The sequence below is a fragment of the Diabrotica undecimpunctata genome, chromosome 6 (genome assembly GCF_040954645.1).
Source record: "Diabrotica undecimpunctata isolate CICGRU chromosome 6, icDiaUnde3, whole genome shotgun sequence".
Classification (NCBI taxonomy): Eukaryota; Metazoa; Arthropoda; class Insecta; order Coleoptera; family Chrysomelidae; genus Diabrotica; species Diabrotica undecimpunctata.
The window spans coordinates 124,404,363-124,419,023 of NC_092808.1; the positions used below are offsets into that span (position 1 = coordinate 124,404,363).

The following is a 14,661-nucleotide window of genomic DNA, read 5'->3' on the forward strand; positions in this document are numbered from 1 at the left end:
AAGACCAACTCTTTTTGTGGCAGTAACGAGTTCTTGGAGCATTATCTGTGCCCGATCAAAGCTGTCTGCAATAAGAAAGATATCACCTGCAAATTTAAGGTTATTTAAAAATTTGTGATATATTTATGACCATTATATCCACAATTTAGGACCGAGTAAAACAGTATAACTATCTTGGAACAACAGTAAATGAACAATGGGATCACTCACAGGAAATAAAATGTAGAATAGAGAAGGCTAGGAGTGCATTCAATAACATGGCCAAACTCTTTAAAAGCCACAATCTTAATCTGGAGATAAAAGTAAGGCTCCTACGATGTTATGTCTTCTCAATATTGTATTACGGAGTTGAATCCTGGACACTAACTGAAGCAATGGAGAAAAAACTTGAAGCCTTCGAGATGTGGCTATACAGGCGAATTCTAAGGATATCATGGACAGACAAGATAACCAACGAGACCGTATTACGAAGAGTGGGCAAAGAAAGAGAGGTGATGTATACCATTAAAAGGAGAAAGTTGGAATATCTCGGACATATAATGAGAAACAGCACTAAATACAGATTACTGAAGGTAATCCTACAGGGTAAAGTATTCGGAAAGCGAGGAATTGGGAGAAGGAGAATATCATGGTTGAAGAACCTGAGAAAATGGTTCTCCACAACAACAACGAATCTATTTAAAGCATCAGTCAATAAAATAATTATAGCCAGAATGATTGCCAATATTCGGAACGAATAGGCACTGAAAGAAGAAGAAGATATCCACAATTTAATAAAATTATTCTGTACAGAGATCGATATAAATTGTTCAAATTGCTAAAAAATGTTTAAAAATCTGTGAAAAAAATATTAAATGAAAATATTTAAGTGTTCGGTTTTAAATTAAAAAAAAAAAATGAAAGAGTCAAATACTGCTTTTACGAAACATAATAATTATATTTTTTAGTCAGTCCAGACTTGCTGACATAAATTTTTAAGTTGGTACAAAAATTTTAATTTTTCATATTTTTTTATACAATTATATATTAAATACCTTTGCAACAACAAATCCTCTAGTGGTTTTGACGAGATACCTGCATTTTTGGTGAAACAGGTTTTACCTATTATAATCAATCCTTTAACTTATCTCACCAATTTGTCTTTTTGCGATGGAGATTTTCCTAATTACTTAAAGACAGGCAAAGTTGTTTCCATTTTTAAAAAAGGAGATCCAAAACTGGTCAGCAATTATAGGCCTATAACAATTCCCAGTATATTTTCAAAGGTATTTGAGTATGGATATTTAAAGAGATTAAATGGTTATCTAAAAAACAATAATATCATAACTATAAATCAACATGGATTTCAAGAAAATAAATCTACTAATACGTCAGACCATGTATTTTATGCTCATTTAACCAGTTTGATTCTTCTTCTTCTACGGCACTACAGCCCAAAATGAGCCTTGGCCTCCTTTATTTTTTGCCTCCACCCTTGTCTGTCTGTGGCTGCTCTTCTCCATACACGGACTCCTAAAAGTGCTTGTGCGTCGCTGCTTACTGTGTCTTCCCAGCGCTTTCTTGGCTTTCCAACTGGTCTCTTTCCCTGCATTCTGGCGTTCAGTGCTCGTTTTGCTAGCCTATCCTCTCCCATTCGTATCACATGTCCGGCCCATTGCAATCTTTGTATTCTAATGAAGTCTGACAGGGGTGTTTCCTTATACAGTTGATAGAGCTCGTTGTTATATCGAATTCTGAAGATTCCGTTTTCCCTCACAGGTCCTAGTATTCTCCTCAGTACTTTTCTTTCGAATGTGTCGAGTTTGTTTTTGGACGTTTCTTTCAGGACCCATGCTTCGCTGCCATAACATGCTATTGGCCGAATTAAAGTTTTATAGATTCTCATCTTTGTATTTCGGTGGACACTTTTAGACCGAAATATATGGGAGAGGGCAAAATAAGCTTTGTTTGCCTGCGTTATCCTTTTTCGTATTTCTCCATCCTCTGCTCCATCGGCATATATTTCTACTCCCAGGTATGTAAACTTTCCAAGCGTTTCAATGTCATCTTCATGCATAATGTTTTGTGGGATTATATTTCTTCTCGTCTGTACCATTATTTTTGTTTTTTCTGTGTTAATTTCCAGACCTAGCCTTTTCGTTTGTGTTTTTAACTCTGCGTATGCTTCCTGTGCTCCTGTTGATGTTCTACTCATAATATTAATATCATCGGCGTAGGCAGCCAGTTGAACCGTTTTATTGGTCAGTAGGTTTTCTCGTCCAGTTTGCATTTGCCTAACCGCATACTCCAGTGCCAGGTTAAACAATGTTGGTGCCAGCCCATCTCCCTGCTTTAGTCCCTGCGAGATTTTGAAAAAGTCTGTCCGGTTGTTTTGTATTCGTACACATGCCTGAGTTTCATCCATTGTGGCTTTAATGAGTCTAATCAGCTTATGTGGTATTGCTAATTCTGCCAATATATAGTATAGTCTGTCCCTTTTGACTGAATCGTATGCCTGTTTGAAGTCTACAAACACGTTGTGAACATCAATGTCGTGTTCCCACGATTTGCTCAAGACCTGCTTGACTGTAAATATTTGATCCATTGTCGATCTTCCCCGTCTGAAGCCCGTCTGATATTCTCCAATAATATTTTCTGCTAGTGGTTGGAGTCGCTGGTTTATAATATACGTGAGGACTTTATACGCTGTACATAGTAGAGAAATTCCACGGTAGTTTTTGCACTGGAGTTTGTCTCCTTTTTTATAGATTGGGCATACTATACTTTTCTTCCATTCGTCGGGTATTTTCTCTTCTTGCCATATTTCTTTGATAAGCGCGTGGATATGACTTGATAGGTGGTTGCCACCTACCTTATACAGTTCTGCTGGAATCTCGTCAACTCCCGGGGCTTTATTGTTTTATAACCAGTTTGATTGATGCAGGCGAATGTTCTATTGGAATATTTTGTGATCTTAGTAGGGCATTTGACTGTGTCAACCATGAAATATTATTTAAAAACCTAAAACAGATAGGTATTACAGGAAACTCTTTACAGTGGATTATGTCATTTCTAAACAATAGACAACAATATGTGAGCCTGCAGATGAGGATCGAGGATTGTGTGACCAGTTGTAGATTTAGTCTTGTTTCTACAAACATGGGTGTTCCCCAAGGATCTATAATAGGACCAATTCTTTTTGTAGTCCACATTAACGACATCGTACAAGTGGACAGAGCTGTAAATTTCACTATATATGCGGATGATACGTCAATTATTCTATCTAACAAATCCAACGTAATCCTACAACATCAATGTGATGATTTTCTTTCATCTTTATATTCTTGGTTTTGCGATAACTCGTTGCATCTTAATGTAGAAAAAACGCAAGTTATACATTTTCACAATAAATAAAAATACCTGGAAAATCTGCAGCTTATTTTTAACAACATCCAAATAGCTACGGCGTCGTCAGGCAAGTTTTTGGGAATAACGATTGACGAAAGTTTGGATTGGAAGTTGCATTGTGGAGCGGTTGTTTCGAAGTTGAATTCCATTAACTATCTAATTAGAAATTTAAAATATGTTCTGACGGAAAATCAGCTAATAATTATGATTTATTATGCACTCGTGGAGTCCAGGCTAAGATACGCGATATGTTTTTGGGATATGTCTGGTTATGCAAATGGTATTTTCTTCATACAAAAGAAAATATTGCGTTGTGTCGCTGGTGTCTCCCGATCCCGACTAACTAGTTGTAGAGAATATTTTTAAAAATATAAAATTTTAACATTGGCGTGTCTATACATTTTTGAATTATGTGTTTTTATTTTTAATACCTTACATCAGTTTAAAACGAGTGGTGATATGCATAATTTAAATCATTTGCCCACAATCATTTGCCCACAGTTGTAAAGTCCACCAGTTCAAAAAATGTATTTAAGAGGAATCTTAGGCAATTTTTATTTGAAAAATTGTTTTATACAGTCGAAGAATTTTTTAGATCTTAGATATTAGCTGTATTTCATTTAGCTTTTAAATTCATTTCATGTCTTGTTTAGTCTAGTTTAGTGTTTAGTTTTTAGCAATGTACATTTACGACTAATTCAATTCAAACTATGTTTTTCAGTAAGAAAATAAACAATTTGATTTGATTTGATTTGATAACAACTGCCGGGCCTGATAGTATTTTATTCCGAATCGTGGAACAAAATATGAACGAGACAGGAAAAAACATAATAGAGATCAGAGCTCAGGAGCGAACTCAGAAGTGAATAACTTGTCTAAGCTTATAATTATAAACACAACAGATCAGAGAGGCGACACTAGTCATAGATTCTGTATCTGCTCCAAATACTTAGCCAGAAAGTGTTCCGAGGAGAACAAACTATGCACCAAGTATCAACAAACACTTCTCTGGAGCTCAAAAACCACAGATAACGGGAGAGGCAAAAGTGGCTACGTGACATGGACTACAGCAAATTTACATAAAACCAATGCATATCCCGAGGGTCAGAAAAGTATCCAAGATGGCGATGGTACGTAGACACTATTCTGATACTCAACTAGATCAGAGTAAGAAGACTTGATCATCGTTTACCACGGGTCAACAACCCCCACTAAAGGAGTTGGCTAAGGAGTATAAACAGCTATTATAAAAGCTTTATTATTTTTTTTGTGGAATCTGGTTTAGACGTAGGAAACATACCAACTTTCGTAACTTTATATCTAAAGGAAGAAATTGATATAGCAGTTGTGGCCACGATTTACGTGGCTACAACTGTTAAAAATGAGGTGTGTCAGATGAAGTATGTTTTTTAGACCATCGGCATATCCCATTTAAAATAACAGGTAATGAGTTTAATAAGAAACCTTATTGCAACCATCATAAAACGAACTGGGAAACATATCAAACAAACCTTGAATACTGTTTAGACAGAGTTAAGATAAAGATTACACTAGACCTACAAATCACCGTTGAACAATTTTAAGATGTTGTAATGTCAGTCGCGACGTCAGTAAGTGTCAAGACAGCTATGCGGAGATCGTAAGAAATTCATTCCAACAGAAATTAAATAAGGTAAGGAATATACATATAATACATTATATTTACTGTCTCAGTAATCAAGCAAAAATCTTATTGACATTAACTGTTAGATAATATTATGTTTTATATCACGATAAATCTATTGCAGTAGATATCTAGATTTAAGATTATTTATATTTTTAGATAAGTATACAATCAGCAAAATATTTCTTTACAAATACTTCATCGTTTATTTCTTTCGTATTTATCTTCTAACAAGTGTTGTTTATAGATTTTTTACAGACTGTTAAAAGTATTTATTTAACCGATTAGTGTTTATGATACAATAATCTTCTAATAATGCTTCTTGACCGGTTAAGGATTAAAGTGAATAATATTTTGAGTTTGAGTTGGATTTAATTGGCTATTGATAAATGGTTTTACTCAAGAGTGTTATTGAACTTTTGTTCATTTTATAAATAATAAATTAATAATAGTTATTTCAAACAGTAACAAGGAGCATTTTCAACAGAAAATGTTACTATAAAAATTTATCAGGTCATATTTATTAAATTTAAGAATAACTAATTTAGGTAATACTGTGATTACCTACACCTATAAAGGTAATTGCGATTACCTATACATTCTAGAAAACTAAATCGAATACTTTTTAAATTATAAAATACAACTCACGATATAAAACTACCTTAACTTTATGTAAATACTTATATTTCTTTTTAGATTTTACCGATAAAGAAACATACGACGAGCCATTTTCGTCTGATTCAATGGAAGATCCCAACTACTCTCCTAAACATTTGAATCCGAAGATGAGGTGATCCCGGTGGTTGAAAATGATCCTGATTATGTAGAAACAGTAGAAGACACAGAAAACATTGGTTCAAATTTGAACCAAGCAATTCAGCTTCCGACAGATCAGAAAATGAAGTTTACAGGCAGCCAGGTAGGATCATTCTGCAAGGAATTCACCAACATTTTTTACCTACTTATTAGAAGTCGGAAGGAATACGACCAGAATTTACAGAAGCATTGGTCAATGAAAGCCCATTTTATTATTTTTCTACATTTATAGAAAACGATATTATCGAGATCATGGTTCAACAATCAAACCTTTATGCGACTCAAGCAGTAACTTCTGGAGATGATGTGCCAGAAAGCTCCAGATTATATCAGTATATTTCAAATACGACTACTGAAATGTATAAGTTTTTAGGCCTCATAGAGTATATGGAGTTGGTAAATATCCCCACAATAGGGCCTTGGACTTCTCCAAACTATGCATCCAACCTTGCCGGTCCCGCGCCGATCTTCTCCAGTTTCTCACGTCTAGCAAATTTTGCGCGTCCGCTACTACTTCATCCTCACACCTTCTCCGTGACCTTCCTTTTGGTCTTGTGCCCTGCATTTTACTATCTACGTTGTTAATCTTTCGTTTTCCAGGTTTTCAGGTTTGGCATTTTACAGACAATACAATGTGATCACACATTTAAAATTCAGCCCCTAGTTGATACACTTCTAAAAAATATCAACAGGTGCATACGCCAGGAAATACCTTCTGTATAGATGAATCGCTTAATCGATTTCAAACACGTCTCATATGTAAGCAATGCTTACATCTTAAAACCCACAAATATGAAATAAAAGTATTCAAACTGTGCTCTGGAGGAGGGTATACATGGAACGTGAAAATTTATTAAGGAAAAGAACAAGATCCAGGAGCTAGTGTTCACACAAAAGTTCTAATGACTCTTTCTGAACAACTTTTTTTTGTCCAAATCCAAATGTCAACCTCACCTGCCCGTGTAATTGTCTTCCAGTGTGTGATGCACTTCCGGTACATCCTGCCAGATAACAAATGAGGCTCTTACGTCCAAGAGATTACCGTTATAATCAATCCCCCCTTTACTGGCCAATGACTTCGGGCGGATGAGCTGGTAAGTGGCAGGGCACTCCTTTATCCTAGGGTTGGGAAACTGGCCCTAAAGGCGGATGAGCTAAGACATTAGCCAACGGCATAAGAATATAGAAGGCAACGGGAAACCACTGTATTAAAGATAGTAATATATCCCTAGTCGAATCATCATGAAATGAGAAGACAGAGTAAACAGACGTGTACTGTACGTATCCGACAGGAAAGGATCAGAGCTTTTCAGGTCGTCAACCAGCGAAATCCCTACCAGAAAAAGAAATAAGCAAACCGTCAATTTAAAATTGGAACGTGGAATGTGACCAGCATATTTGAATACGGAAAAACACATAATGTAATCCAAGAAATAAAAGAATTAACATCAATATTTGATGAACAAGTGAAACCCGATGGACAGGAAACGGAAAATGTAAAGTTAGAGACCATACGATATACTATTCGGGTAATAATAAAGTTAGAGACCATACGATATACTATTCGGGTAATAATGACACATAACATCGACATGGCAGGGCAATAATACTGAACAATGAAATCTCACAACACGTCAAGAATTTTCTACCCTTTTCCGAAATAGTTATGCTACTACAACTAAAAACGAAAGACAGAAAAATAAACATAATTCAAGTCTATGATCCAACGGCCGAAAAACATGACGAAGAGGTATAATCGTTCTATAAACAAATTCAAGAGGCATTGAGAACTACCAAAGCACGTGACGTCACAATAATAATGGGTGATCTGAACGCCAAAATTGGAAAGGGTAGCACAAACAACATAGTGGGAAATTTTGGATTAGGTAATATATATCAAAGATAAGGTAGATTGATACAATTCTGCCAAGATAATAATATGATTGTTACAAACACGTTCTTTGAATTACCTAATATACGTTTGTACACGTGGAAATCGCCAAGAGATAATGAACATCAGATAATGAGAAATCAAATAGATTACATAGTGATCAAATGAAGATATCTGAATAGTATTACTGCAGTCAAAACACAACCTGGAGCAGATATAGCATCTACCCATAATCTCTTAGTAGGACATATGAAAATTAAAATGAAAAGAAGAGAGACGACAGCAAAAGAAGAAAGAACTAATATAAATGCACTAAGAGATCCAGAAATTAGAGAAAATATCAAAGAAAAAATAAACACCGTACAGATTGAAGGGGAATGCAATGAAGAAAACATCAACAAGAACTGGGAAAAAGACAAGACTGTGTCTGTGTCGCCATCACTGTTTAATGCATACTCAGAGGAAATATTCAAAAAAGCATTAGAAGATGAAGTAGCAGGCATAAAAATAAATGGCGTACCCATACGTGAAATTAGATATGCTGATGATACAATACTAATAGCAGAAAATATTACAGATCTAAAAAGAATTTTAGATAAGGTTGTTGCAGCGAGTGAACAATTTGGTCTGTCACTAAACATAAAGAAAACAAAATTCATGGTTATATCAAAGAAAAATATTAGATACATCAATTTACACGTAAATAATAAGACGATAGAACGAGTTCAGAATTATAACTATTTAGGGGCAAGCATTAATGAAATTAGACAAGTTAGAGTTAAAATAGACAAGAAGTCTAGAACTGCATTCAATAATATGAAACAAATATTATGTTATAGAGACCTCAGCCTAAATATTAGAAAACGAGTATTAAAGTGTTATGTGTTTTCTGTTCTTTTGTATGGTGTGGAGACATGGACTTTAAATAAACAATGTCTTAATAAATTGAAAGCATTTGAAATGTGGACATATCGAAGAATGCTGTAAATCTCCTGGACATACAGAATAAACAACGAAGAAGTACTAAGAAGAATAGAGAACAGCAGGGAGATACTGAATTCCATCAAAATAAGAAAACTACAATATCTGGGTCTTATAACACGTGGTAACAGATATAAATTCCTAAAACTAATAATGCAGGAAAAGATTCAAGGAAAGCGCAGCATAGGTAAAAGAAGAATGTCCTGGCTGAGAAAACTCAGAGAATGGTTTGGATGCAGCTTAACTGAACTCTTTCGGGCTGTAGTGTCAAAAGATAGAATAGCAGTGATGATTGCCAACCTTCGTCGCGGAGATGGCACGTAAAGAAGAAGAACAACTTTTGGATGCAGGAAGGACAGTAGTTACCGACAATTATTATACAAGTTTAGTTCTAGCGAACAAATTGTTAGATAGACCATCACACCTCTTGGGTACATTTCAATCAAATCGACGCAGCAATTAAAAATAAGTTACATACAAAAACCTGAAACGTGGGGAAATTGTAGGAGAAGAGAATGAAAGAGGAATTTGTGTTATGAAATGGCGTGACAAAAGGGACGTCTTACCTTTGTCGATAAAACATACAGATTCAATTGAATAAGTCAAAGTCAGAGACCAAACAAAGTATAAGCCAACAGCTGTTCTGGATTACAATAAAGGAAAGAGTTACATAGACCTTTTTGATTAAATGGCATCCTATAGTAAAGCTAAAGATTATAAAGTGGTACCGCAAAGTTGCAATTAAAGTACTGTTTGGTACTACAATTGTAAATTCGGACAATCTTTACAAAATTATTAACAATGCCCGTATATCAATTACTTAGTTTCGCGAAAAACTGTACAAAGATGTTTTGTTTTATGAAAAAGAAGACAAAGAAAATAAAACACCTAAAAGAAAGTGAAAATCTGAACATATTTTTAGCAAAAAGAAAGGACATTCGCACAAAATAAGAAAGTTTTGCAAAGCATGTTACCAAAATATAAGAGAAGGAAAAATATCCAAAAACAGAGTAAAAAAAGTTATTGACTTCTGTAAAGGTTATAAAAAACTTGTGTGCATTGAATGTTTTAATACCAGTCATCACAAATGAATTCAGTTATGTTAAATTATTTCGTTTCACAAATGAATGTTCATTTCTGTAGTTTTTCTAAATATACACACACTTGCATCAAAAATTATTGTTTTATTGTTTGCATAAAAAAAACAAAACAACAGATAAACTCTTATACCTAGGTCTAAGCTGTAGGCCTAGAGGTCTATTGGGTTCGATAATATCAATAAAAAAGGTGGGTTCCTTGGCCCGTAGAAAAAAATACACTAAATGCGTAATATGGCTAACCTGCTAAAAAATGCCAATGAAAAATAAGGACAGAAATTAGACAACTGGATCCCATCTAAAAGCAGAGTTACATGAGCATACACATAAAAACCAACATATATTAAACATTAGATTAAAGATTCTGTCGAGTGACAAGAATGAACAAAATACGAAATGAGGAAATAAGTGGACAATATCACTTTAAACCCAATTTAAATTCCGTAGTGGCGTAGGTATCCGTAAAGCCCTGTTTGCATTCAACGTACTAATCCAGAGAAACTTGAATATGAACCAAGGTATGTACGTCTGTTTCATAGATTACAACAAGGCTTTCGATAAAATAGGCCACAAAGAGCTAATGGACGTCCTCAAAGCAAAACAATTACAATACAATGACCTTTGAATTAAAAAAAATCTATATTATTAACAGCAGACACACATACGCATTAATAAACACACGTCAGAGGTGTGTATTGTCACCGCTACTATTCAATGCATACTCTGAAGAAATTATAAAAAGAGCTCTTGCGGGGAAACAGCAGAATTAAAGGTCAAAGGAACACCAATTAACAATATTAGATAAGCGGACGATACTGTCATAATAGCAGACAACCTCCAAGACCTTCAAAAGCTAATGAATAAGATAGCTGAGTATGGAGAAGAATATGGATTATCACTAAACATCAAGAAAACTAAATTTATGAGGATATCAAAAACCCAAAATAATGATGAAAGCCTGACAATTAACGGTAAAACTTTAGAACAAGTTGAAAGCTACAATTATCTTGACACAATAATTAATCACACAAACGATTAATCTAAAGAAATCAAAAGTTCGAATAGAGAAAGCACGTACAAATTTTAATAAAATGAAAAAGGTACTTTGGCAACAGAACTGAAATTAGACTTGAGAGTTAGGCTAGCAAGGTGTTATATTTTCTCGACTCTGCTTTACGGGATAGAAGCATGGACACTTCACGCGTCAACTACTAAAAAGTTGGAAGCATTTGAACTATGCGTGCATAGAAGAATCCTGAAGATATCATGGACCGAGCATGTAACAAAACAAAGGAGTCATAAGATGAGTCAACAAAATAATGGAAATATTGGAAACCATCAGGGCACGAAATCTGCAATACCTGGGGCATGTTATGCGTAATGAAAGATGCAATATACTTCAATTAATTATACAAGGGAAAATCCAAGGCAAGAGAAGTGTAGGAAGGAGAAGAATCTCATGGTTGCGTAACTTGAGGGAATGGTATGGATGCACATCAATCGAACTATTCAGAGCGGCAGCATCCAAGATCAGATTAGCCATGATGATTGCCAACCTCCGTCGCGGAAATGGCACGTAAAGAAGATCATTTTAAAACGACACATTATTAAATATAAAAGAAAATATTGAATGGACATGTAAGTAAAGTTAGTGGAAGCAAAGAATTTAGCCTAAATGTAGACGGAAGAAAAACTGACAAGAAAATAAAAAAAAAATGAATAGATGAAACCATGTTAAAACTAAGAAAAAAGCACGAGAAAAGAAATGAAAAAAATTAATGAAAAAGGTTGTACGATTGTCCGAGTATCTAAGTATGTGTTTGAAATATTAATTAAGTCACAAAATATTTAAACAGAAAAGGAAGACAATAGCATGTAATAATACCACAAAACTGAAGATAAACAATAGGTCCAATGACTTTATAAAAAATATCAGCTAGAAACGACTGGTACAGACATCTCACTTAAAAGACTCCATACATGAATATAAAAAAGTAACTATTATATGCAGAATAAGTATGTAATAAAATGACTTACCTTTTTCATTAACATCCCATAATACCACAGTTGATCCCAGTCTAGCCAATCTGAGGGCCAGTAATCTCCCTAGTCCTCCTCCTCCACCTGTGATTAAAGCAATTTGGCCATTAATATTTTTCCTATGTTGGTAAGCGGACGGTAAACAAGCTTTGTAAATAGCGGTGATGATTAGCGCCACAGAATACGCTAAAAAACCTATCACTTCTATCACTGTTATCACAATTTGGTTGGCACTTGGTGAGTGTTTTTCGGTTGCCATCTTACTGGTTGAAGTTCAGCATCAAACTACATACACATTCTATCCGACCAACCAACTATGTATATATCGCTGTCGGTAACGTAAAAAAGGTCATAGATGTTAACGTTGCTTATCTGAAAATAACAAAATTTAATAAGACACTTCAAGTACCATATTATCATTATATGTAAGTGGTCACAATATATTGATCGATATGAACTTTGTTTCGTACGATTGTATTTTTAACTTAATTAGTTTAAATATTTAATAGTTTCTAGATTAAACAAAAAACATACGAGAAACACGTAATTCTAGTTTACATGTATTATGTAACAAACAGTGTCAGATATTACTATGATTATTAATAAGTAGTGATCTAAGAAAATAAGTTTAAAGTGAATGCAACTTTGCAAGACTATTTTAATGAAAATTTAATAAATAGTCCAGTTGTCAGCGATTTGATCTCTAAAAACAAGACCAACAAGCTGAATTTTGCTGAAAAGATCCATTTTGGGAGCCCAAAAAAGATGCAAAAAAGCTTGCCGCATCGGATTTTCTCCTAGAACTCTCCCTCGTAGGGGACGAAAAACAGAAAATATTGATTTACCAAGAATTTGTACGCCGTAGAAGAAATGTTTTAAATAAGAATAAGGTTTATTCGCACTTTTTGTGTAGAATGAACCGTTCTCTCAGAAATAATGCTTGACGCAACAGGCGATTTGGAATGGCAGCGTGAAATCAATTTTGAAATAAAATTTGCATAAATAGCGTTTTAAAAGCAGCTTTAATATACAATTTTTTGCTTTCGGCCGCAAATGAAGTCAGTTTCTATAAAGCTGTTAAATAAATAAACGTTGCGCGATTTTTGACATTTTTTACGATTCTCATAAGATCACTAATATTTATTGCTTTCATTAAACGGTCACTGTGGAATTTCCATTATTAGAAATATGACGCAAACTTATGATGGCAAATTTTTTTGAATCTTCTTTGGGATCCCAAAATTGACATTCTCAGCAAAATTCAACTTGCTCATATGTTTAGAAGTTCATTTTCGTCCCTAACGAATGGACTAAAACTAAATTTAATTAACACAAAGTAATCAAAGGACCCCCCCATTAAGATAGGATCTACTACTCAAAGAATTCAATTTTTTAAATTTTGTTACGTTCTATGTAATAAAAAAATAAGACTTAGGGCAGTTTTAAGCTGCTACCCGTCCCCCAATTCCTATCTCCAAAAATGTCAGTTTTTCGTTTTTATTATTTTTTTTTCGGTACCTTGCAGTCAATTTAAAATTTACAAAATATCCAAACATATAGCTGGGGCTTTTAAAAAACTTACGTATTTTTTATAGACCTAGACCCCTCGAGTTAGAATCTATGGAGAAGCTATGAGCATATTAACGTGTATATTAAACACGGCGTAGGTAGGCGTGGCTAACGATGATACTAATATGGCGGTGGGATCATGGCCGGACTCAATAATATTAAAACTACTATAAAAATATGACTAGGTAGTTATTCAGAAGATTTAATCATAATCTAAAAAAGTGCCATACATTTTTAATAAACTATGATTTATTTATCCCGCGGTAAACACTAAAAACACGATATATTATACATAAATATAAATTAATACAGTCAAATACTATTAATTTATTCTCTGAAGTACGGGCCATTACTTTGTTTACTTATTTGTATACTAACCTGTAGAACGTTATTCCTGAAGATTTTTTATTAACATTGCTTCTGCTACTGCAACTACGTTGAGAACAAGAAACCATTATGATGCACTATCACAATATATTATTACAGTTTCTATAAAAGTATTACAAAACTAAAAATATTCGAAGAACAACAAACGTACACAAACATATACGATCTGTCAAAAGTGTCAAAACAATCTTAACAATATGACCGAAGTGAGATCGTTTTTAGTCACGTGATGCCCTCTCCATAGATTCTAACTCGATGTCTACACCCTAGTTTGAGTGTACATAACCTAAAAATGCATTTTTTTTTAAAGAAGCCTATAACTTTTTTTTGAAGATGGCTGTATGTCTAGTTTTTCTATTGTTTGTATTTAATGAAAAACTATATTTCTGATTTTTTCAGATTTTTCTGTCAAGTGCGTCATCTTTACAATTTCAAAAAACTGTTTTTAGGGGTATTAATGGATTTTTTAAAGTTTATAGACTTCAAAATAGATAAAATCAGGGTTTTTTTTATAGGTTATGTACATAATTTGAAGTAACTGGGTCCTTTACGACATTCAAAAATTGGGTGACACCTTTAAACCCCCAAAAAACATGTTTTTTTTTTATGGTTTAAATATATTTAAAAATATTTTAATTAATTTTTTTTTACATTTTACAATTAATTGAAAATCATAAAATGTTGTAAGTTTTCTTTTTTTCTTTTCGTTCTTTATTTTATCAAAAACGTAATATTATAAAAAAATGAGACCTTGTGAGTTAAAATCGGCCCACTTGGCTCAGAGAAATAGGTCTTCTAATATAGGGTAAAAGGGCTTAAGTTCAATTTTT

The 14,661-nt window shown here is 33.8% G+C and overlaps 1 protein-coding gene across 3 annotated transcripts in view; it reads right to left on the bottom strand.

Annotated features, from left to right (window-relative positions):
- Nucleotides 1-14,661, bottom strand: part of LOC140443823 (epidermal retinol dehydrogenase 2-like) — a 164,611-nt gene that overhangs the window by 56,943 nt on the left and 93,007 nt on the right. For all 3 annotated transcript variants that reach the window (XM_072535292.1, XM_072535291.1, XM_072535290.1), the window contains exon 2: nt 11,873-12,247. In XM_072535292.1, the coding sequence (XP_072391393.1) occupies nt 11,873-12,134 (262 nt within the window). In that variant the 5' untranslated portion in view covers nt 12,135-12,247. The remainder of the gene's footprint in view (nt 1-11,872; nt 12,248-14,661) is intronic.